The 24,877-nt window shown below is 42.2% G+C and overlaps 1 protein-coding gene across 7 annotated transcripts in view; it reads left to right on the top strand.

Moving 5' to 3' along the window:
- The window catches only part of LOC109914026 (eIF-2-alpha kinase GCN2-like), a 66,474-nt gene that overhangs the window by 26,823 nt on the left and 14,774 nt on the right, over positions 1–24,877 (top strand). For 5 of the 7 annotated variants that reach the window (XM_048601858.1, XM_048601856.1, XM_048601857.1 and 2 more), the window contains exons 13-22: positions 1,298–1,543; positions 2,738–2,822; positions 5,969–6,090; positions 6,452–6,501; positions 8,974–9,127; positions 12,908–13,006; positions 13,714–13,866; positions 17,643–17,762; positions 20,982–21,083; positions 22,857–22,988. In XM_048601858.1, the coding sequence (XP_048457815.1) occupies positions 1,298–1,543; positions 2,738–2,822; positions 5,969–6,090; positions 6,452–6,501; positions 8,974–9,127; positions 12,908–13,006; positions 13,714–13,866; positions 17,643–17,762; positions 20,982–21,083; positions 22,857–22,988 (1,263 nt within the window). Of the gene's footprint in view, positions 1–1,297; positions 1,544–2,737; positions 2,823–5,968; positions 6,091–6,451; positions 6,502–8,973; positions 9,128–12,907; positions 13,007–13,713; positions 13,867–15,980; positions 16,185–17,642; positions 17,763–20,981; positions 21,084–22,856; positions 22,989–24,877 lie in introns of those variants that run through there. The other 2 variants (XM_048601859.1, XR_007263029.1) reach the window with 2 other exon arrangements.

The raw sequence follows: 24,877 nt of genomic DNA, 5'->3' as shown, positions 1-24,877 counted from the left end.
GGACAGGCGCAGTAACATCAGCTGGGAGGACAGGCGCAGTAACATCAGCTGGGAGGACAGGCGCACTAACATCAGCTGGGAGGACAGGCATCCTAACATCAGCATACTTGAAGCAGCTACTAACACCAGTATTGAGGCTGTGACCATACAAAACCACCTCCAAAGGGCCAGCCATGTTCTTAGTAATGCCTGAGTTCTGACTGCCATAGCAAATCGCCTCACCCAGCTGAAGGAAGGTACTTGACTGAGAGGAGGACACAGGAAGACTCCCTGAAAGCTCCCCTCAAATGCACCGTTGATGTCAGCGCCTCAGAGTCCCTCATTCAGAAGAAACTGTCTTGGAGGAATCCCCTGAATAAAGGGACACAATTCTTGGAGAACACCCATTAGCAAGAGGATGTATGGAAAAGAGGTTCATGAAATCATGAGGGGTATGGATAGGGTGAGTAGACAAGGTCTTTTTCCTGGGATGGGGGTGTCCAAAACTAGAGGGCATAGGTTGAAGGTGAAAGGGGAAAGATTTAAAAGGGACCTGAGGGGTAACTTTTTCACGCAGAGTCCTGTGCGTGTATGGAACAAACTGCCAGACAAAGTGGTGGAGGCGGGTATAATTACAACATTTAAAAGGCATCTGGATGGATATATAAATTGAAAGGGTTTAGAGGGATATGGGCCAAATGCTGCTAAATGGGACTAGGTCAGATTGGGATGTCGGCATGGACTACTTTGATGGAAGGGTCTGTTTCTGTGCTGTATGACCCTGTGTCTCTGTAAAAGGAACCGGAGAAAGGAAAACCAGTGATCTCAAGACTAAAACCAGTTCAACCTCCCTGGAAGCACCTGCCAAATGTGTATTCGGAGATACGGCTCTAGGGTTGAGGTCATCAAGCACACAAGGCCTCACAGAACCCATGACCAGTGACATGGAATTTCCTGGATGGACAATCATACTCGTTAGCGAGTGATTCCCAATCATATAGTGGAAAGAGAAATTCTTGTATTTATATACCACCTTTCATGACTTTAGCCATGGAGTACTTTTAAAGTAATCACTGTGCTAACGAAGGAAACCTGAAGTTAATTTGCGCACAGCAAGATCCCACAATCAGAATGAATAATGATTTGATAATGACCGGATAATCTGTTTCATCCCACCTCCTCCTCCTCCCCCACCTCCGGCTATTCTTCAAAGTAGTGCTGTGGTTGATTTTGTGAGGGGTATTTGTTTCAGTGAATCCTGTTTCTGATAAGTCTTACATCACAGGTTCAGTCTGAGTAATAAATGTGTTTTTCTTAGTTACAGACATGCTTCGAATTGCTGCAGGATGATCCCCAGAAGAGGCCTGGTGCCGAGGAGATCCTTCACAGCAAGGATATGGGCCTACTGCCTGAGGAGAGGAGGAGACTGGAAGAAATATTGAATCAAACCCTTTCATCACCCGATAAAGACACGCACAGAGAAACCGTCAAGTTGATTTTTGAACGGATTGTTGGAAAAGTCTCCAAGGATCAAGCATCTGCCTACTATCATGCACTTAGTGAGGTATTCTCATGAACTTAATATGGCAGTATTGCAAAGTGAAGATTTTTTTTAGAATTATCCTCTGTAGGTTATTTGGTCCATCTTGACTGAGTAGGTGCTAACTCTTTATCTACAACAATCTAACTCCCATTTCCCTTTCTTTGCTTGTCGTGCACTTTTGCTTAATCTATGTCAAAGGATGAAAATCTCATTAGAACCCATTAAGATCTTTATGATAGTCAACGCAGGGTGAGCTGTAACCAGTGTGGCCCCTCAGTAAACAGAAAGAATTGGGTGCAAAACCGGTTTGACATAGAATCATAGAATCCCTACAGTATGGAAACAGGCCATTCGGCCCAACAAGTCCACACCACCCCTCCAAAGAGCATCCCACCCAAACTCGTTCCCCTACCCTTATATTTACCATGTCTAACCCACTTAACCTAAATATCCCCAGGCACTATGGGCAATTTAGCATAGCCAATCCACATCTTTGGACAGTGGAAAGAAACTGGAGCACCCAGAGGAAACCCACTCAGACACAGGGAAAATGTGCAAACTCCACACGGACAGTCACCCAAGGGTGGAATCGAACCTGGGTCCCTGGTGCTGTGAGGCAACAGTGCTACCCACTGAGCCAGCGTGCTAACCATCTAACCTGATTTTACTTTTTTTTGGTGTCACTATCACATTGGATGAAAAGCGAGTACAAGAAATAACAAGGTGTAGAGCTGGATGAACACAGCAGGCCAAGCAGCAGGGGTCCAGACCCAAAGAAGGGTCCAGACCCGAAACGTCAGCTTTCCTGCTCCTCTGATGCTGCTTGGCCTGCTGTGTTCATCCAGCTCTACACCTTGTTATCTCAGATTCTCCAGCATCAGCAGTTCCTACTATCCCTGGATAAAAAAACGAGTGTTGTTTCCGAACCTGTGGTTTTCCAGCCTGTCAAATTTGGTTAAAGAAATCCCCCCCCAATCCCCAGTTCCATCCATTGAAATCAACGATAAACCCCAGCTATTGTAAGACTACCCAAGAAAACCCTCAATCTGCATTTTACTTCGCAAAAAAAAATCATCATATTGACAAGAGTTCTATGCAATGGGCAGATTTTTCAAGGGAATGGTGACAGACGTAATTGAAAATGAATTGCAGCTTAAGGGGAATTGCAAACAGAAATATTTGTGCAGGAAAGAATGTGCTTTTTTTTTGTTTCAGATCATGGACCTGACCTTTACCATTTCATCATCCAGGTCATGGCAAAATGTTGAAAGAAAACTTAGACAAATATTTCAGAAGCATGGTATGTGGTCTTAGACAGCTATTGATCCCGTTAAAGGGGCAGTGTTCTCAGGCAAAGTGTTTGGCAAAACTTTTTTGGGAGGGGTGTGGGTATCTTGGGTGGAAGGAGAGGAATGCATGATTGTTAGTAAAAGTGACTTTACATAAAAATCATTCAACATTGCATTCAGTTACAATATATGTTATTACATTGTGTAATGGTTTTGAAGGGAAGGTTTGCCATGCACATAGTCCTGAAGACATTGTGCCTTTGTGTTACAAGTTTGTAGTGGTATGCCTTTTATCCATGCAGAATCAATAATGCGTAAAGACAAAACTCAGTTGATTTTAACAGCTGAATGTGTCAGTTGTTGTTCAGCTTGGATGCTCAGCTCTGAGAAAATACTGGTTGTAATTTTTAAAAAAAAAATGCAGACTGTAAGGATATATTACCAGGATGGTTAAATCCAGAGACAGTTCTGTGTTTTAAGATTCTTTTTTAGAGCTAATTGAAAATACTATGGTCGTTACCCTGGGACCAACAATTTTCAGAGTGGGGAGTCCCTACTGGTCAGAGACTAAACTAGACTTTCTATATGAGTGCTATGGCCAGTATTGAGATGATATTATTAAATTGGAGAGAGGTCAGAAAAGATTTACCTGGATGTCGTCGGGACTGGAGAGCTTGAGCTATAAGGAGAGGCTGGGACTTTTTCACCGGAGCGTAGTAGGTTTATACAGCGGGCATAAATAAGGTGACTAGGGTGGGGAGTTCAAAACTAGGGGGCATATTTTTAAAGTGAGAGAAGAATGAGTTGGAAAGGACACGAGGGGCAACTTTTTCACACACATAGTGGTTTTATGCGTTGAATGAGAGGAAGTGGTAGGTGCAGGTACAGTTACAACATTTAAAAGACATTTGGACAGGTACATGAATAGGGAGGGTTGAGAGGGATATGGGCCAAATGCAGGTAAGTGGGGCTAGTTTAGTTTGGAAATCTTGGTCGGCCTGGACAAGTTGAACTGAAGGGTCTGTTTCCGTGCTGTATGACTCTATATCCAATTTTGCTTCCCTTCCGCAGAGGCTCTTGCCAAAAATCGGCCAAGAGTCAATTTTGCTGAGTTTCACGATGGATTTCTTTCCATGAGCCCTAGCGAGTTTTCTCACCTTACTTTCCTAAACTCGCCCTGCTTGTCATATTCTCCCACTCGCCAGAGGAGTAAGTACTGCTTGCTGCTGTAGCCTCCTGGGATTCCTGGTGGCTGACGCCAACTTTAAAGCCCAGCTGTCCATCCATTAAAGCGTTGTTAGCCGCCAGCTGCCCTGCAGAGTTTGGCCCAGACATGTAGAACAAAGGATAATAGGCACCCTTGCTTTGCTAATGGAGGGCCTGCTGGATGGGGATGTGTCCGTGTTTGCTGCCCGTGAAGTGTACCTTGAAATGTTGCTGGTTGATGGAAGTCTGGAGGAGCAAGCAGTGAGTTGGAGTCACCAGGTTGCATGCTCTGACCTTCATGACAGCAAATATCACTGTTTAGTTTTTATCTAGCAGGTGGGAGATTGGGAAACCGCAGATCAATGAGGTTAGATAATATAATAAGGAGGATAGTAACCTATGCTAATAGGTCTCTCGCTGCTTACCAGCTAGAATCTCATCTCACTGTTCGACACTTGGGAGTTTTTGCTCTTGACAGCAGGAAGCTCCTCGCTGCCGATCTCACACAATTCTGTCAAATTCTCACCAATGTCCACATCGTTTAATGCTTGGGAAGCCTTCCCCTTTGGTTATGGCGTCAGTGTTACTCGAGAAAAGCATAGACCTTAAGGAATGACAAAATTTGCTGTACCCAGCAGGTCTGTCAGTGTCGGTGGAAAGTGAAACAGGATTCATGTTTCTGGGTGGTATGACCTTTCCTCAGCATTGATTGAGGGTATGTCAAAAAATTAACAACGCTTTTGCACTCTGCAGGAACAAATAGTGCCACATGCTGTGCTATCTATCTTAAAAACTAAACCATGATGCACCGGTATGTAACTTGCAGGAAGTCATCTGTGCCAACTTTCTTCCTTCTGAAAAGGAATACGACGAAAGTCAGCTTGTGTGTTCCCCTTCTTGTCTCTTCCTGGGAACTAGCTATCCCAAATACTTAGTGACAAGCTGAAGCATTATTGACTTATTTAGCCCTAATTAGTATTTTCTACTGTGAGCAGTTTTAGTTTGTTGTTGATGCAGTTCGTGTTTTATCTTACTAATGTTTGCAATGCCGATCCAAACTGGGGAAACTGGTCAAGTAAGGCATCTTGTGGTATGGATTTATTCCAAACATCCATGTTGCTATGAGAATTCAAGGCCTATATGACACTCACTTATGAGTGCCTGAATAAGAACATTCCATCAAACCTACCCCATGCTTAGGGGTCTTAAGAATGTGGAAAATTGGAAAGACCATTGGATTCCATGTGGCTAGTCCCAGTGGCCGATAAATATTATATCTTTATGAGGCAGGGAGAGGCAATGGCCTAGTGGTATTATTGCTAGACGATTATTCCAGAGACCCAGATTACTACCTGGGGACCTTGGTTTGAATCCCGCCACGGCACATGCGGGATTTTGAATTCAATAAGTATCTGGAATTAAGAGACAAATGATGACTGTGAATCCATTGTCGATTGTCGGAAAAACCCATCTGGTTCACTAATGTCCTTTAGGGAAGGAAACTGCCATCCTTACCTGGTCTGGCCTACATGCGACTCCAGACCCACAGCAATGTGGTTGGCTCTTAACTGCCCTCTGGGCAATTAGGGATGGGCAATAAATGCTGCCTCGCCAGCGATGCCCTCATCCCATGAATGAATTTAAAAAATCCTTCTGTAAACGTTTACTCCAGGTACTAATCCTATTCTCTCTTCACCTAACTGATAATAATTAGTCTCTTGATGACTCCCTCAGCAATCCTTTCTTCCGTTGCAGAACGTATCAGAATCTGTCTGTTTGCCCACCTGTATAAAACCTGAAGGTTTTACGTCAATGGCTGTGGGCCACTCGGCTAAAGTTTTACAATTGGGAACAATCTGTGGAGCTAATTGCCTTCCTCAGCTGTGCTGTACTGAGCAATGATGATGGCGGTGGACATGAGTGCGAGAAATTACTTTTTCTTCTGTTCTAGGTGCTGTACCTCTGGATATTCCCGAAATTATCCCGTTCAGCGTGGGAACCTCCTGCCGCTGTGATATCACAACAATGCTAAGCAGCGATGGGTACATTTACGAAATGACCCTGGATCATAAGGTATATAGTTGCCAATATGTAGTTTATCATGTGATAATATTGCAAAAAGCGACGTTGCAAGATAGAATATTCTGCATTTGTATAGCGTTTTTCATCACATCGGGTTGTCCCAAAGCACATTTCAGCTTTAAGTATTTTTGAAGTGTAGTCTCCACTATAAGGTAGGAAACATGAAACCACTTTGTCCACAAACAACAGCATACAATGAGCAGATCTTTTAGTGGTGTTGGTTGAGGGAGAAATGTTTGACTGTGGCACTCTGTGCTTGACCTGTTCTTGCACAAAGTAACCAAATAAAAAGGTACGGCACCCTGTTTTGTTACTGTTCTGTTTGATTGTTTACATCTCCCTCTGTTTACAGGTGCCTTTTGTGCGTTTTGTCCACAAAACCAGGATAAGTGAAATGAAAAGGTAAATTGAAGCCACGTGACTGTGTTTTGCAGAAGTACAGGAACATAGGCTGCTGTGTTCCATGGTTATTACTTTGCAACAAAATGATAAACAGAAACAAATTGTTCTGCAAGAAGTTTTTGTTTTGTTCAGTTGCAAAATGCGTGTGATTAGTTAGATTGGTTCCTGTGATGCTGAAAGCTTTTAAAAGCCTTTGTCATTTCCGTCAATTATTGTGAATGTTTCAATCAATGAGAAAATGTTCTCAAAGTGACTGAGGGAACATGTTGCACGCTGTTTTGTGCCAGCTGTCTTCCCTGTGAGAGCCTTACATTTCCTGCCTTCGGTGGGGCCAAGTGTGCATTCTTAGCAATGACACTTAAAAACTCCTGTGACTTTGACCCTTACCTGAGGAGGGCAAGTGAGCAAGGTGGGAATCTGTGTACACGCCGAGAGAGATGTAGGGTTGGCCAAATCGAATGAAAAGCCTTCATCAACGCTGGCTTTGGTGGGGTCCTGTTCAAAACAGCCAGCTGACACCCACGAATGGGAATATAGTGACAACTTCGGTTGTGGGTGAGTTGTTGGAGCTGATTATAAAAGGAAGGTTTTATGGGCATTTAGAGAGGCAGAAATTGATTAGGGATAGTCAGCATGGAATTGTGTGAGGAAAATTGTGCCTCACAAACTTGATTGAGTTTTTTTGAGGAAGTTACCAAAAGGATTGATGATGGCACAGCAAGTTGACGTTGTTTATTTGGATTTTAGTAAAGCCTTTGACATTCCGCATGGTAGACTAATTACTAAAGTCAGGTCACGTGGGATTCAGGATGAGCTTGCCAATTGGATGCATAATTGACTTAATGGCGGGACACAGAGAGTAGGAGAGGAGGGTTGCTATTCAGACTGGAGGCCTGTGACCAGCGGTGTTCCACAGGGATCAGTTCTGGGTCCTGTTTTGTTTGTCATTTATGTAAATGATTTGGATGAGGATATAGAAAGCATGGTTAGTAAGTTTGCGGATGACACCAAAATTGGTGGCACAGTAAACAGTGAAGAAGGATTTCTAGGATTGCAGAGGGATTTTGAACAAATGAGTCTCAATGGGCTGAAAAATGGCAGATGGAGTCCAATCTGGATAAATGAGAGGTGTTGCATTTTGGTACAATAAACAAGGGTAGGGCTTATACAATTAATGGTAGAGCGTTGGGAAGTGTTGTAGAAATCAGGGACTAGGGGTACATGTACATAATTCCTTGAAGTTTGTGTCACATATAGACAGGATGGTTAAAAGGCATTTGGCACGCTTTCCTTCATTGCTCAGTCCTTTGAGTATAGGAGTTGGGAAGTCATGTTGATGTTGTACAGGACATTGGTGAGCCCTCTTCTAGAATACGGTGTCTACTTCTGGTTGCCCAATTATAGGAAGGATATTATCAGCTGAAGAGGGTTCAGAAGAGATTTATTAGGATATTGCCAGGTATGGAAAGTTTGAGTTATAAGGAAAGGCTAGAGCGTGGGAGGTTGAGACGCGACCTAATAGAAGTTTATAAAATAAAGAGAGGCATAGATAGAATTAATGGGAGTTGTCTTTTCCCTAAGATGGGGAATTTCAAGACTAGAGGGCACATTTTTAAGATGAGAGGAGAGAGATTTAAAAAAGACATAAGAGGCAAATTTTTTACACAGAGGGTGGTTCGCGTGTGGAATGAACTTCCTGAAGAAGTGGTGGATACAGGTACAATTACAGCATTTAAAAGACATTTGGATAAGTACATGAATAGGAAAGGTTTGGAGGAATATGGGACAGGAGCAGGCAGGTGGGACCAGTTTAGTTTGGGATTATGTTTGGCATGGACTGGTTGGACTGAAGAGTCTGCTTCCATGCTGTATGACTCTATAAGATGGTGCAGTCAAAGATCTTGGAATATAGGGCAATCTGGGCATAGTTTCAAATCAAGTAGAGGCCAAGGAATAGAGAGTAGCAGGGCTAGCAGACAGCTCTTTGGAGGTCTTGAGGAAGAAACCCTTCCATCTTGCTTGACAGGGAGGTCTAACAGAAGTTATTTTAAACCTTGATCTTGGCCCTGTGTGACCAGTGTGCTTCCCCTGCTGGGCTGGTTTTAGTTAAGTGTTATTTTACATGGAAACGGGTGCCTCATCATTGACCTATTGCAAAACTGGTGGTGGCCAGGAACGTAGTGGGTCAGAGCCAGGAGATAAAGCTTTCAGATTTCGAATCTTCTCACACATGCCTTTCTCACCCAGCAAGAGGAGTTTAAAATTCTGGCTGTAATTCCTAGATCAAGCAGCAGTCTGGTCCTTATTCATTCCTTTATTTTAGCAATAAAAATTGTTGCAGTGAGTGACTGTTAGATGGAAAGTTATTAAATATTTCATATGATAATGCAAGTCGTCTTGAAACCTTGGTTAGGAGAGATAGTCAGGACAGTGCCATGTTCTAAGTGGAATATTTATCATTTGGTCTTAAAGATACTGCATGAAGAAAAGATTCCTTCCAAATGGGCTCCCTTATCAAATACATTGTGCGTTTGACATCGTCAATCTTGAACAGGATTCCATCTTCTCGGTTGCAGAATTGATTGAAGTTGTGTCAGAGATTGTGAAGATATATCCTTCAGCTGGGGTAAGAATGTAATTTGTTTGGATAACAGTCAAATAATCATCGTGATGTATTCAATTAATTGATATTCATTGATATTCAAATTACATTCTTCTTTATTTCACTCTGTACTGCTTCCATAGTTTAGGAGTGTCTTGGATAAATTTCTTAGATTGACAAACCTTCTGCCTGTATTGTAATTATCCACTGTGTCCTCAGTCCACTGTTCATTATCCTCTTCTGCTATTTCCACCTTGCCTGTTCTAATACCGTTAAAACAAATAGATGTCATATATGTGCATCTTTGCATAATGTCTAAAAAGCAAAGCTGAATGCCACCTTCCATTTGCAGGTCACACTTGAGGCAAGGAGCCTTGGCACTACGATGATGCCAAGCCCAATGTGGTAAAGCTCAGTGCTTCTGTGAAAGAAATACTGAAACGTCATTAGTGATTTCAAATGATATTACTGCTGCTGTGATAGTTGTGTGCTGATATCAGTTTTTTGAGTCTAAAGAGGGTGTGAAGCACCACAGCTGTTAAACTCACTCAGCAAACCCTGAAGCTGGAAGATTGGGAATGCTCCACACAATGTCAGCATACCAACACGTTTATTGTACAATTTTGAACAGGGGAATTTCGTACGATCAGTCTGATGGCTTGCACAAAAAAAGACCAAACGAAGTTCACACTAACATATGCGTCAGAAGTATTTAATGTGACCTCAACTCCTGGAAATGTGCTTTCAAGTATAAAGTTGAGCTTTCCTTGTGATGCCTAGTTTGTTATAACATGGATAATGTTTGCACTGTTTGTGGAGCGAGTTTCAGAGATTTGTGGGTGACTAATTAAGCAGCTGGAATGTACTTTTAGACATGTTGACTCCTAACATTTCTGTGGAGTGTAACAAGTGTTTCAAGAATTCAGAAGAAAATGATTGCTAAGAAAAACAGCTTCTATCTGACTGAAGCTGCTGTGATGAAGGGATTCTGCTCAGTGATGTGGAAACTGAAGCTGCATACCAGCCCATTTTAAGCTACAAGAGGCAGCAGTATAAAGCCAAGCCATTAAGCATTAAATCATCAGCAGGAAAATGTAAACTCCACATCCTTTTATGTCTCTTTAGACATGGGAAATACATTTAAAAAAAAACCGTGGCCAGAATCTTAGAGGAGTCTGAGTGACGAGTGCTGTTTTGAGAAGCTGATGAGATGTCTGTTAAGGCTCATTGTCAATGTAATGATCATCTTGCTCCATCTTTTATACTTCTCACAAGTGCCTTGCTGTCCCAAGTCTGTTAGAAGTTTGGCAGTTAGCCAGAGTGAAGGGCTGCCATTACTACTGTTTTAAGGGGTTCTTTAGCGGAGACAGGCTACTTTTGATTTGGGTTTGTGGGGGTGGGGGAAGCATCTTGCAGAATGGCACACTGAAATGGCAATGTAACACCTACTGCATGTGCCAGCTGCCTGCATGGCAAACACCGTGCATTCATTCAACCAGATGGCCATGTCAGAAACTGGCAGGGCATAGTCCTCAGGCCAGTCTGGCAGGGAGGGGTCGGGCAGGCACTGTCGGTCAGGGGCTCCCAGTACCAGGGACACAGGCCAAGCCCAGTCGAGGGGCTTCAACATGGCCTGTCATCTGCTTTAATTTAGATAAATGTGAGGTGCTGCATTTTGTTAGGCCAAATCAGGGCCGGACTTATCCACTTAATGGTAAGGTCCTGGGAAATGTTTCTGAACAAAGAGACTTTGTGATGTAGGTTCATATTTCCTTGAAAGTGGAGCCGCAGGTAGACAGTGTGAGGAAGAAGGCGTTTGGTATGCTTGCCTTTATTGGACAGTGCATTGAGTATAGGAGTTGGGAGGCCATGTTGTGGCTGTACAAGACATTGGTTAGGCCACTTTTGGAATACTGCATTCAATTCTGGTCTCCCTGCTGTGGGATGGATGTTGTGAAACTTGAAAGGGTTCAGAAAAGACTTACAAGGATGTTACCAGGTTTGGAGGGTTTGAGCTATAGGGAGAGGCTGAATACACTGGTGCTATTTTCCTTGGAACATCGGAGGCTGAAGAGTGAGCTTGTAGAGGTTTATCAAATCATGAGAGGAACAGATAAGGTGAATAGACAAGGTCTTTTCCCTGGGTTGGGGGAGTCCAAAACTAGAGGGCATAGGTTTAAGGTGAGAGGGGAAAGATTTAACAGAGACTTAAGGGGCAACTTTTTCGCACAGAGGATGGTGTGGAAGCAATGAGCTGCATTGGAAGGCATGGTAGGCAGAGAGAGAGGTGGATGGGTTATTGACTCTGACCATCACTGTGGCCCCCGCAGGGTGAGCTTGGAGGTGCAAGGTGGCCATCATCATGACACTCAAGGGGGCAGGGTGTACCATTTTTATGACGTTCACCGTGGTAGGTTTCCACCTGGTTGGGAGAGTGATGTAGGGGTGGAAATGGGCTGTTGGGGCAGTGTGAGCTAATAGGGGACATGGACACTTTGAAGGGGACTGGTACCTGGTGACCAGGCTGAGCCCGGTGTTGGTATTGTGGGAGCACAGTTCAACCCTCAGTTGGCTTCATTTCTGTTCCCTTGTCCTTTCTGTCAATAAAAGCTCATGGTCTGTCTTTGCATTTCTCCAGTTGCTTCCCTGTATGTTATGATCCCCTACTGGACAGTGACAAGATGAGGGTCTACAGTGGGCACAGTGTAGCACTGACTTAATCAGATGGAATGTGGCCAGGGACAGGTAAAGTGTGTGGCCTGATGGTTAGGTAGAGACTAGGAGGAGAGAATGGGGTTATGTGTGTGAAGGGGTATCAGCTCTGCCACGAGCAGCATGACTTTGTGGATGCTGTGCTACTACATTGCAGGTGAGGGGCAACAGCTGTTTGCAGACTCTTATCCAGGTGCACAGTGGGGTTTCTAAGATGGTGCAGGCACAAGGAATGCTAGTCTGTGGGTGGATGTCCGCGGGTAGCGAGATGCTGGAATGTCGCATGGTAAGGTGCAGTGGAAATTGGATGTGAGAGGCTACATAGGAGAGGGGTCGGTAACTAATGCAGCGAGTTTATTAAGATCGATTGCGAGAACTTCCTAGGCCTTGCAGTGAAAAACACTTCCAAAGAAAGCTTCATACAGCTCAAACTTAGTTAACAAAACATAAGATGCAGCCCCCACATCTAAATACACACCAATCATAGAGTTATGCAACACTGACTGAGTCCCTTTGGCTCATCATATCTATCCAGTTAATTCACCGATGCATTACACTTCAGACTAAATTGTGCAAAAAGATTTGTATTTAACTTCTATGTATTATTTAATCCACTCTATTAAGAGAAAACAGTAATGCATGTATGACAGTGTTTGTTGGCTGGATTACGAAGAGGTGAATGTTATGTTACTGTGATGTAAAGTTTGGGGTTGGACCCTATTTAGTGGACTCAGTTCTAGGAACTGCACCTCAAGAAGGATGTATTGACCTCAAAGGGGTTCTGTGCAGATTCACCAGAGCGGTTCTGGGGCTAAGAGGTTTTCATATCAAGAAAGGTTGCATAGACCAGGCCATGCATTCCCTTGAGTTTTGAAGATGAATGGAAATGTTTAAGATGATTAGATGAGTTAATATACACAGGAAGAAACTGTTTTCTCATTAGAAGAATGGAGAACAAGGTGCCATGAAATATAAAAGTGAGGCACTTTACCAACAGTTTAGTACTTTACCTGAGACATTCCAAGTGTAAAACTATGCTTTTGTCTTTTGCATTAAGTTACTGTCTCTTTGAAGTATTTGTTACCTCAACAGAAACAATACAAGAACCTGATTATTGGTCACACACTATTAGAAGAAACTCTCTTCATGAATGGATGTCCAGAATGTGGCTCAGAGGATCACTGTTTAAAGGTATTTCTTCATGTTTGGACATCGAATGCGAGTCGTTCGTTAAGCCCCTTGAACTCATTCCACCATTCGATTAGATAATACTCAACCAGTGGCTTGTCTGCATTTAGTCCTTTTGGTCCATATTGTTTGGTAACTTAATTAATATCTGTTGATCCATCTTGAAGATTTCAGTGGACCCAGTGATCACAACTTCCTGTGATGCAATTTCCAGACTTAAAACACCCTTTGTGTGAAAACTTGTTTTCACTGCTGGCTGGCCAAATGCTGATGGTGAGAACTTGCCCTGTTCTTTTAGGTTTTGTTACTGGAATACTTCCCAGTATACCACGGGATGTTTTCCAAGAGTTGGGGCACATCTCAATCTCAGTGTAAATATCTTTAAAACTGTTGGTAGAGTCGAAATAATTGAATGCCTTTGAGAATTCTTATGAACAACCTCCATGGCCTTCACTAATGCCGGTCTAAATCCAGCTGCTGACTGAAATTCCTTTCTCTTTCACCAGCGCTTCATCAGAATGGTTTATGACTATGTACCTGAAACATCAGCCTGTCTCAAGGTTGCAACTGTATCCTGACTTTTTTTTGCCAGTATTCCCTGCTTGTGTGGTTCACCTCACACTTGACAGTGTTAAAGGCTGGAGATAAAATTGACTTCGACCTGTGTGTGGACACACCCCTTTCTCATTGTGGCTATTCCCTTCCTTCAGTCTTGCTTTGTTGGGTTAACGTTCGATGCCGTATCCCAGCAACTGGAAAGATTCTTGCAGCTGAACCCACACTTTAACGAGAGTATCAAGCAGTGCTGGGAATCATTGACAACTTTACGGAAACTCTTTTCGGATTCTGCTTTCACTGTACAGGTGAGACAAAAGAGTATTGCATTAAGATGGATAAATAAAGCTCATTAAATTCATCAAGGGGGTTAATTCTAAAGTGGCCCAGCAAGGTCCTCAATTCTGTCAAACCGCTAGGAACGGTATCTTTAAGGCAACTAAGTTTGGGTAATAAATGATGGCATTGCAATTGATAACTACGTCCCAAAAGTGGTAAAAAGAGTATGGGCTAGTGTACAGCTTTTTGTTTCTTCATGGCTACTCGTTTCAGTTGTAGAACACTAGGAATGCCACACTTTTGCTTAACGCCATGTGCAAAGTTACAAACTGACCAAAAAATGGTCTATTTCAATTGTTTGATGTACCATTTGTTTACCTGGTCACTGACGTGTGGTCACTGTAAATATCATAACAGAAATATACACTGTAACAGAAATATTACCTGTAGTTAGGTAATCAAATGTAATACATAGATCTGGTGGTGAGACTGGATCCTGAGGGTTTTAAAATTGATCTTCCAATTGCATAAAATATTGTAAGTCAGTTTGGGAGACATGCTTTCCTCATAGACTAGGTTTGTACTGTCTTGTTTTTGTGTTCCACCATTGCAGGTAGGATGTGAGTGGAATAGTAGGTACAGAGAGGAGATGTACGAGAACATTCCCAGGGAAAGAGAATTTTAGGGCTAGAGATGGGTGATGAAGTAAGATTGAGTAGTCTGTAGGTTGCTTGCCTTGGAATAGAGGAGATTGAGGCTGATTTAATTGAAATGTATAATACCATGAGGGGCCTGGCCACAATGTATAGGAAGGATCAATTGCCATGAGCAGAGATCTCAATAACTATGAGGTATAGATTAAAATAATTACTAGAAGATTTAGAAAGGAGTTGAGAGCTTTTATTTTCACCCTGATGGATGTTAAGTGTCTGACCAACTGCCTGTTGGATGGTACAGGCACAGACTTGTGACTGTTAAGAACTAATTGCATCAATGTGGGAGTTGGTTAGCTCAGTTGGCTGGATGGTTGGTTTGTGATGCAGACTGATGCCAACTGCACAGGTTCAATGCTGCCACTGGCTGAGGCCACCATGCTTTCTTGACCTTTGCCCTTCTCCACTCTAATGAGGGAACGCCCCTGGGACTGTGGTGACTATATCTAAGATTTGAAGTGCTGTAATCCACAGGAGTATGAACTGAGCTGGACAGTGGAATAGCTGGTTCTTGACTGCCATTTATATGATGGGTTAATGGCCTCCTTTTGTGCCATAATTGTCTTTATTTCTATATTTTTGCTCCTGTGATGAAACTGACTGAGTTGTAGAACAAGCAGAGGTGAAAGGAGAGATTACAGTGGCAAAACTGAGATAAAGTTGCCACCTGGGGGCGGGAAAAAGATTTTAAAATTCGTTCTGCACCTGAAGATAAACACAACCAAAATAGAATTGATCTTTATCAATTGAATTTTATGTGCCTGTTATGTCTGTCAAGCAGAGTTGTCTGTTGGGCTGCATTGTCTGTTAAGGCCAAGGTTCAAGTGCCCTTAGGCTGAGCTGTCGGTGTGAGGTGTCTCCGAGCAGTTGATTAGTTTTCACACTATGTCAAACATAAAATCCTGCTGATTTCCTGAGTCTCCTTTTAATACAGTGAGCAACCCGGAGGAATGTTGGATTGATAAAGGAACAAAATTTCATAACAATTTTGAAGTTAACAGATGAAAGGAAAGGTTGTAGAAGCGTGTACAATTACAACATTTTAAAAGACATTTGGACGGGGCCGGGAGATGTTAAGAGGGATATTGGCCAAACTCAGGCAAATGGGACTAGTTTTGTTTAGGGAACCTGGTCAGCGTGGACGAGTCAGGCTGAAGGGCCTGTTTCCATGCTGTATGACTCCAGGTTGTTAAACCTGATGTTTATCAAACTGGCACCCTGCAATTTGTATAAATATCATGGTCATTTATCTATTGTGAGTTCTGTGCTCCTAGCTCCAGTTTCGCTGTTCTGTTCAGTGAGTACATATCAAACTAAAGTGTGCCCGCTCACATTCCTTTGTGTAGCAGCAGGGATTTTTCTGCTTTCATGTTGTGGTGAAGCTCCAGTTCTCAGGCAAACAGCGCCTCTTATTATTATCTGTCCCCCAGGTTATCTCTCTCTTCATCCAGCTAAAAACCACTGAGAGCTCACCCTGCCCAGCAAAACCTTCATGACATTGTTAACACTGGGAAGTAAACAGATACTTGCTCCTGTGATGCTGCTTGGCCTGCTGTGTTCGTCCAGCTCTACACCTTGTTATCTCATGTAACTACAGGTCACTCCTGCGTGGCTAAAAGACCTTTACCCGACAGGTAATTAAGAGAGAATCACATCACTATGGAGTTCAGTTACTATCCTGAAATAGGAGGTCCTGAATCCAGTAACACTTGGAAATAGAAACCAAAGTGGTCGAATAATCATAAATGTGGCAATTTAGGAGCTTGAGAGCCAGAAAGGTGATTTGAAATCTCCAGAGCACAAAATCTAGGCTGACAGTCCAGTGCACTGCTGATGGGGTGCTGTACTTTTGATGGTGTCACATTTTGGATGAGCTGTTATATCAAGACTGTGCCTGGATGTCAGTTGAATGAAGGAGGCCCTATTTGCCTTTGTCCTTCAAGAGACATCACTACGACAGATTATCCAATTACTACTACATTATTGTTAATGGGATCTTGCTGTGCGCAACTTTGTCACCTGAATTACCACATTACGGTGGTGTCTGCACTTAGAAGTACTCTACTGGCAGCAAAATGGGATTTTGGGATGTCCTGAGGTTGTGAAAGGTTGCTGTGTTAATTTTCAGCTTTCCTTTTCTTAATTTGCGCGAGTGGCACCGACAGATGAAATCTCTAAGACTCATCGAGTTGAAATGCTGCATTCAGACGCTTCCCATCAGCAGATTCCTCCGTTTATTAACTTTCTCCCCTCAGTCCGTTGATCAGCCGTGGCACTGAAACGGAGCTCTGAGTGGGAATTTCAAGCTGCTGCTTCAAATGAAGTTTATTGTGTAGTTTATTGAGCAAATTTGAGCAAGGCCAGCATATTTGAGCGAAGAAAAGAACTTGGAAGAGGTGAAAAGGGCGATTTGGAATTATTCACGGTAAAATGTATCCTTGTTGAGAAGATTGTTTCGGCACTGGAAGCTGTGAGCTAGGAAACCAGCCTAACTGGGAGAAGGTTCATGTTGACAAATACAGCAGAGGGCCTGGCAAACTGCTTTTCTACCACAAAACCTTTGTTGATGGTGTACCAGGTGCCCCATTGGGGCACAGCAGTTCAGCAGAGACCATTGCTCCAAATGTCCTGCTTGGTAGTTTTACCAAAGCTTTTTTTACCAGTAAAGCAAGAAATCGCGAAAATTAAACATGATTTTCTGTCTTCTGTATGGGCACAACTGGGGGGTTGCGAGGAATGGGAAAGGGTAAAGCCAAGTTGGTAAGAAAGTTAGTTTGTGGTTCAAAACAGTGTCAAACATGCTCCAGCTGATGTGAGCTTGGGAACTGCCTCCTTTCCCTGACCCATAATAGAATCACAATCCCTTCAGTAACCCTTAAGGATGCCTTCAGTAGGATGAAAAACTCCGACAGAAGTTTACCTTCCTATTGTACGACACTGTAAGATTGATTTTTTTTTAGGTTTAACCAAGACAGTAATCGTTTTAAATCACATATGCTTTGACTTACAGCTATTTTTCATTAATATTAAATGGGATGAGTTGGGAGATAGTGTGCACTGACTATCTTCCTCTCTTTTCTGGCTTCATACAGGTTGGAAGCTTGCGTGGTACAGAAGAAATAAACTTGAAGCATTACGAAGGAATGCTGTTTGCTTTATACAATACATCCGGATCTGACTTTCTGGTGTTCGGAGGGCAGTATACAAAATTAGTAAGATATTCAAAAACTGTTTGTGGAGAAAGACAGGCTCCTTGATAGTTTGTTTTTATTTTTAAATTAACTTCATGTTCTTTCTTTCATGAAATTGCATTTCCACATTGTAACCAGCCTTCTAGCATTTTCAGTGGCTGATGCTCATGTACTTCCCAATTTAACCAAAACTTAGGCACAAAATATTAAGTAAAAATGGCAACAAATAGTTCATGCATGTATAACTGTGTTCTAAGTGTTCCTCTCACTCTAAGCTGGTAAGGGGAAGTGATATGATGACTTTGAGGGTAATTTGAGGACAGGTTGCATAAACCTGGTTGTATTTCTTAAAGGTTATCATTCCGTTAATATTTTATACTTAATGTCAAATGAGCTGGAATAAAATGGTTCTGGCAGTGTGGGATGGAAAGGGCTAAGTTACCCAACTAAACATCATAGATATATAAAGCTCTGGAAAGACCGCATCTAGAATATAACATACAGTACTGGGTATTGTCCCTGAGGAGGAACAAATGGACCTTAAAAGCATAGATTCCACAAAATGACCATGAAGTTAAATCATAAAGCGAGGGTGCTTTGGCTAGGCTTGTCTTCCTTTGAGTATAAAGACGTAAGGGGATTCTAATTGACATGAGATGATTAAAGGAAGGTAGAGCAGTTGAAGCAGGAATGCTGTTTCCTCAGGAGGGAATAAAGAATGCTGGAATATCGAGCAATAAAATTAGAGCTAGCCCATTTAGGAGAAAAGTCAGGGAGCACTCTATCACACAAAAGGTAGTAGAGAGCAGGAATGTTATCTCTTAAAAGACTGTGGATGTTGGGACAACTGAAAGATTTTAGATCATAAGGAAAGAATACAGTACAAAGGCAGGTAAATAGCTTCGATATGCAGATCACCCATCAGCTACAAAGCTCATGGTGTTGAATGATCTCCTGTTCTTAATATTCCTATAAAATAGGCCAGATCAACAATGTAGAGCATAATTGAAATCGGAGTGTAAATTTTCAGGTCAGACCTGGAATTTTATTTCTCAGCTTCACAAAGCAGAAGATTTTGAAGTCTTACCCTAGCAGTGGAGCTGAACATTTCACTCCACTCACTGCAGTGGCTAACCCAGGCAAGTATTGTAACTGCAATAAAATGTACATGAATAAGTGTCCCAGGCAACTGACATTCAAATGGATACTTGCTACCTTCTGTGCCTCTGCCTTGTTTGCTTTTCTTTTATTAAGGCCTGTTAGAGGCTTGAGACCAATGATTGACAGACAACTTGCAAGGATAAGAGACCTTGAGATCAGAAGTTATGTGGAGATATTCTTGGGCGCTTTATATTAAAACCAGAAAACTCAGGAGGAGGTCTGACATAATGTTTATAATTTTAAAAAGAACACATAAAACAGAGGACAATTTCTGCTGGTTGTTGCGTTAGTGACAAGAAAGCATAAATTAACAAAAGGAACTAAGAGTTTGGGAGAATCAGTTTTAATGTACAGGGCCCTTGGAACATGGGATAAACTGGTAAGAACAAAATCCAGAATAACTTAAAAAGGTAGGCAAGTAAACGTTCAAATAAGCAAAGGAGTGTTGCAGGAGTATGGAGGAAGGACAGGAGAGTGGAGTGACGCAGATAGCTCAATGAGGGCCAGCTTGACAGCCAGACTGACAACAGTAGAATTGGAATGACCTAATAAAGAGAAGTGAGTCTATGCTTTTTCAGGTAAGTAGAGACCCAAGAGTAACTTGTGGATCCATGGAGAAATTTGTGATTGATTTTCTTCATTGTGGACCTCCGCCAGATCCCATGGAAGCTCAGCCACTTAAGATTAGTCCTGAACCATTTCTTCTCTCTATTTTGAAGTCGAGCATTTCCCAGCTCTGCCGATGTTTGTTTTCCAATGGGTTCCCACATTTTCAGTGAGTTAATTTTCTTCTTAGATGCTTGGGAAACATTGAAGTATCATTGTTACTGCTGTGAATATTCACTGATGCACACGCTGCCGCTGATAAAATTTAATTCCTTCGTTGCCCAGTCGAATGGGTGATATTTGAAAACTAATTATTGAAGAATTGTGCAAATCTTCTGTTTTTAACAAAAAGGAGTAATGTTGAGATCCTGTTGCTCCCACCATGCTTCAGAAGGCAGAGTGGGCTTGATTAGGGAAAGAGAAACAGGAGTAGGCCTTTCAGCCCCTTGAACATGTCTGCTATATTTGTTAACTCCATTTGGCTATCTTTGTTCCTTCCCAAAATTCTATTAATCACAGTTTTGACTTCCACCATTCCACTAACCCTATCACAGCATTGTTAGGAAGGGAGAGTGTCTCCGGTTTCCACTGTCTTTTGCGTTAAGGACTATTTATAGATATCTTCCTTGCATAGCCTGTCTCTAATTATAAAGATTATAGTCCCTTGATCAGGACATTCCCTTCAGCACAAATATTTTCTCTGCAGCTACCCTATTAATTCCTTTAATCATCTTAAACATCAATACCTCTCAAGAAGTTTGATACACTCCAGGACAGAGCAGGCCACTTGTTCAGCACACCATTCTCTGCTTTATATCATCAATCCCTCCACAACTGACACCGAGTGCCGATGGTGTGTACTATGCATGAGGTGCACTGCAGCAATTCACCACAACACCTTTGTCAGCACCTTCCAAACCTGTTACTTCCACTAGCTGAATTACAAGGGGAGCAGACACATGAGAACGCCGCATACAAGTTCCTCATCAAGCCACAGATTGTCCTGATGTACAACTATCTCACCGTTCCTTCACTGTCACTGGGTCAATATTCCGGAACTCCTCTGTGAGCACAGCCGGGTGAGTCCGGGTGGGATGCCCTTTGGAGGGTCGGTGCAGACTCGATGAGCCGAATGGCCTCTTTCCACACTTCGATGATCCTATAATTCCTCTCCGAACACATGGTGGGTGTGTGTGCACCACTTCTGAGGTTACTGCAGGAGACTAAACAGGACGGGCAGTTAATGTGAGTCTTGCCAGTAACCCTGACATCCCAAAAAGCAATGAAACAAAATACACAATGTATTGGGAAAGTGTTAAAGCGGCTGTTTGTAATAGTCAATGTGGATCAAAATAAGTATTTGTCATTTATGGAGAATTGAAGGAATATGCTGATTTCTCTTACCATGTATAAAAGATGATTCCTTGATCAAGAATTTCACAGATTAATTTATTTGTCTGTTATGATGCTTAGCTGCGAAGTTTTGATGTCTCTTTTGGCAAGTTGCCTGATTTGTCCGCTGCTGGCCTAAACATTGACCTTCAGAAACTCGTAGAAGCAGAGACAAAGACAAAGGTAACAAACAGACAAGAGACAGCAATCCCCAAACCCCTGAACACGTAGAAAATGTCTGAAAATGGGGGGAAAAAATGTCTCTTTTTTTGGGGAGATCTTTCTATGAATGATGAGTTAGTCCTAAATCCCGATTTAACATTCCGAGTCACTGATTTACTTTCAGGTTTCTAATGACCAGGTGAGGGGGGTGGGTAAACTGGTTTTCCTCCTTTTTCTTACTCCTTACTTGACCACAACCAGTTTTGAAATATTTAATATCAAAAAATATTTAATACTGTATTGCCAATTCAGTGTGATTTCACTATATCTGGATTTGTGTAACAAAATCAGCCAGACCAGTTTCTTGAGTTAAATAGATTTTGGTTAATTGCTAAAACTCGCTCAGTTAAAAAATGCTAAAAATGTACAAATGTATCCTACCTCCCTCAAATGCATGCTTAAAAGAAACATAATTTACAGGGTATTGAATGTTAATCTTAGCCAAGTAAGATTCGGGTAAAAAGGTAAAGTCGATAAAGATTCACTGATTGCATCTGAATATTTTGGGTTTCTCCAAGGCAGTTGCTTTTCAGTCATGGCTGAGTTTTTATTTTCTGCCGGAATTTCTGTTGCAGAAAATCCAACAGAATTTAGTAGAAATTCTCTGCCTGTTGTATGAATGTCGATGCTTGTTCCCAGCCAAAGAGGATTCTTAGATGGAATATTAAAGAAAAGGGTTGTGGGAAAGCAACTGCCCTGCTGTAGCGTTTATCAATCCCTTTCTGCAAGCTCAAATACAATATTCAAATATACAAAGAGCAGCTCATTATATCTCACTGGCTTCATCAATAGCACTTCAAAGAAATTAGTTGTGAATTGCAGAAGAAAGCTGGTTTAGCCCATGTCTTTAGCTTTTGTCCTTTTGAGTTAAGGTGATTAATCCTTAATGCCCCCCAATCCATCCTCTGTTTGTTGAGCTATGAAGGAGCTGTTCACATCTCCAGGTGACTTTGTCTCTGTGGAGGCCTCCATAGACTTTGTATCTTCCAGGGTTGAATGTGCTTTCATAGGTGCAAATCTGTTTTGGCCATCTTAAATTGTTGTCAATGTTCTTTTGCTTCGGTTCATAACTGCATCTTTATAAAGTCCAATGTATGAAACCTGCTGATGAAATGGCAATCATTAGAATCATAGAATCCCTACAGTGTGGAAACAGGCCCTTCGGCCCAACAAGTCCACACCGACCCTTGGAGCATCCCACCCAGACCCATCCCCCTATAACCCACCTAATCTATGCATCCCTGAACACTACGGGCAATTTAGCATGGCCAATCCACCTAGCCTGCACATCTTTGGACCGTGGGAGGAAACCGGAGCACCCGGAGGAAACCCACGCAGTCGCAGGGAGAATGTGCAAACTCCACACAGACAGTCGCCCGAGGCTGGAATCGAACCCGGGACCCTGGCGCTGTGAGGCAGCAGTGCTAACCACAGCCACAGTGCCACCCCATGTAATATTTGAAATTGTAGAATTCATAATGTAAGTGTACTTTTCTTCATTTTCTTTTGCTTTAATGTTGCATCTGAAGACTAAACCTTAACCTGATTGTCCAAGATTTCTGTGGCTTATTAATGAGGTATTACAGTTAGTAGTGTTGACCTTGGCTACAATTCTAGACATATTACAAGTCAATAGCTGTTTAACCCCTGATTTCTTTTGCTATGGAAAGTGCCAAAAAGAGTTGCATATTTATTGCTGAGGTACAATTAAGCATTTTTTCATGTTATACATAGAAACCTGAAAAGATGATGGATAAAATCTGTATTCGTTGCACTCCTGACACAAGTGTGGAAGTCTGTTTTAATTTGGCACGCAAGTTTTGGGAAGCAGGGATATGCGTCAGATTGATGACCAAACTTCCTGAGGTAATATGTGAAAATCACTTGACATTCTGAACACAGAGAATGAACAGTGTCTGATAAAGAGATCCATTGCATTGTAAATCATAAAACTATTTCTGATTTTTTTTAGTATCATGATTCATTTATTGTCATGTGTACCAAAGTACAGTGAAAAGCTTTGTTTATGAGCAGTACAGACGGATCATAGTAAGCAAGGATGTACAGATCGGAGGTTGTCAAAAGCCTTAGACAAAACCTTAGGCGAGATTGACATTAGCAAGATCAGCATTATCTGAGGCTGGAGAGTCCATTCATCAGCCTAATAATGGCCAGTAAGAAGCTGTTCTTGAACCTGCTGGTGCGTGTGTTCTGCCTGATGGAAGAGGCTGTAGGAGGTCATTACCAGGGTGCGATGGGTCTTTGATGTTGGCAGCCTTTCTGCGGCAGCGAGCCGTGTAAATAGAGTCCACTGATGGAAGGTTGACTTCCGTGATGGTCTGGGCTGTGCACACCACCTTCTGTAGTTTCTTACGGTCCTTGGCAGAGCCGTTGCCATACCAGGCCATTATGCTCCCAGACAGTATGGTTTCAGTGGTACATCTGTAGAAGATGGTGAGGGACCTTACGGACATGCCAAATTTCCTGAGCCGCCTGAGGAAGAAGAGGTGTTGCTGTGACTTCTTGACCATTACATCTATATGGGAAGTCCAGGACAGGTCGTCAGTTATCGTCACTCCGAGGAACTTGATGCTTTTCACCTTCTCGACCTCAGTTCCATTGATGTAGATAATGTAGATCTGTTTAAATGATATGGCAGAGGACATCAGATTCTCAACGCCTTCGACTATTATTCAAAGTCTCTCATGCTGCACAGGCTCAGTACTATTCATAGAAAATGTACTCTGATTGCAAATGCAAGGGGGTGGGGGATTCATTATTTCTCTCTAAATGCAAAGGGAGAACATTCATCCGATTATTTCCTTCTTGCCATTTCACTTGTGCAGTCCAAAGCCAAAACCTATCGTCACTGTCCAGCATCTTCCTCCAGTTCAAATGCTTGTATGATTTTTCTTTAGAATTTACAACTATTTTTTTCTTAACTGCTTCCTATGGCAAAGTAGTCCATATAACTCTACATAAAGACTTTCCTTCCAACCTCCAGCTCAGTCTCTTACTATTTTAAATTTTTAACTCCTTTTTGTTATACACTAGAAAATAACTGTGTTTAAACAGATTCCAAGTCCACACTTTTACTAAGAGTTTTATTTTTGTTAATCACACTCTACAAAACTCGCCACTACTATTTACTAGCTCCCTTTCGTTATACAGCAAGTTTACACTGGATGAATAAAAGCAAACTATGGCAGATGCTGGAACTCTGAAACAAAAACATAAAGTGCTGGAGAAACTCAACAGGACTGGCAGCATCAGTGGAGAAAGAAACAGTTAATGTTTTGAGTGCTATATGACTTTTCAAGACGAGTCAGACCAGGGCTGGAATATAGTGAACAGTTTTGGTCTGCTACATAAAGAAAAAACAAATATACTGGCGATGGAGGCAGTTCAGAGAGGGTTCACTAGGTCGATCCCAGGTATGGAAGGATTTTCTGATGAGGAGAGATTGAGTTGGTTTGGTTTGTACTCAGTGGATTCAGAAGAAATGAGTGTGACCTTATTGAAACACACTAGATTGTTAGAGGACTTGACAGGCTAACTGTAGAGAGGTTGTTCCCCCTTCTAGGAGAGTCTAGGACCAGAGAGTATCACCTCAGAGTAGGGAGTCACCCACTTAAGGCAGAGATGGGGAGTAATTCTTTTCTCTGAGGTAGGGGGTAAATCTGTGGAATTCTTTACCACAGAGGGCTGTTGAGGATGTGACATCAAGTAAATTCAAGGCAGATTTTTTAATCAGT

This window comes from Rhincodon typus, chromosome 10, assembly GCF_021869965.1.
Source record: "Rhincodon typus isolate 14 chromosome 10, sRhiTyp1.1, whole genome shotgun sequence".
Lineage (NCBI taxonomy): Eukaryota > Metazoa > Chordata > Chondrichthyes > Orectolobiformes > Rhincodontidae > Rhincodon > Rhincodon typus.
This window is presented reverse-complemented; position numbering and strand designations above follow the sequence as displayed.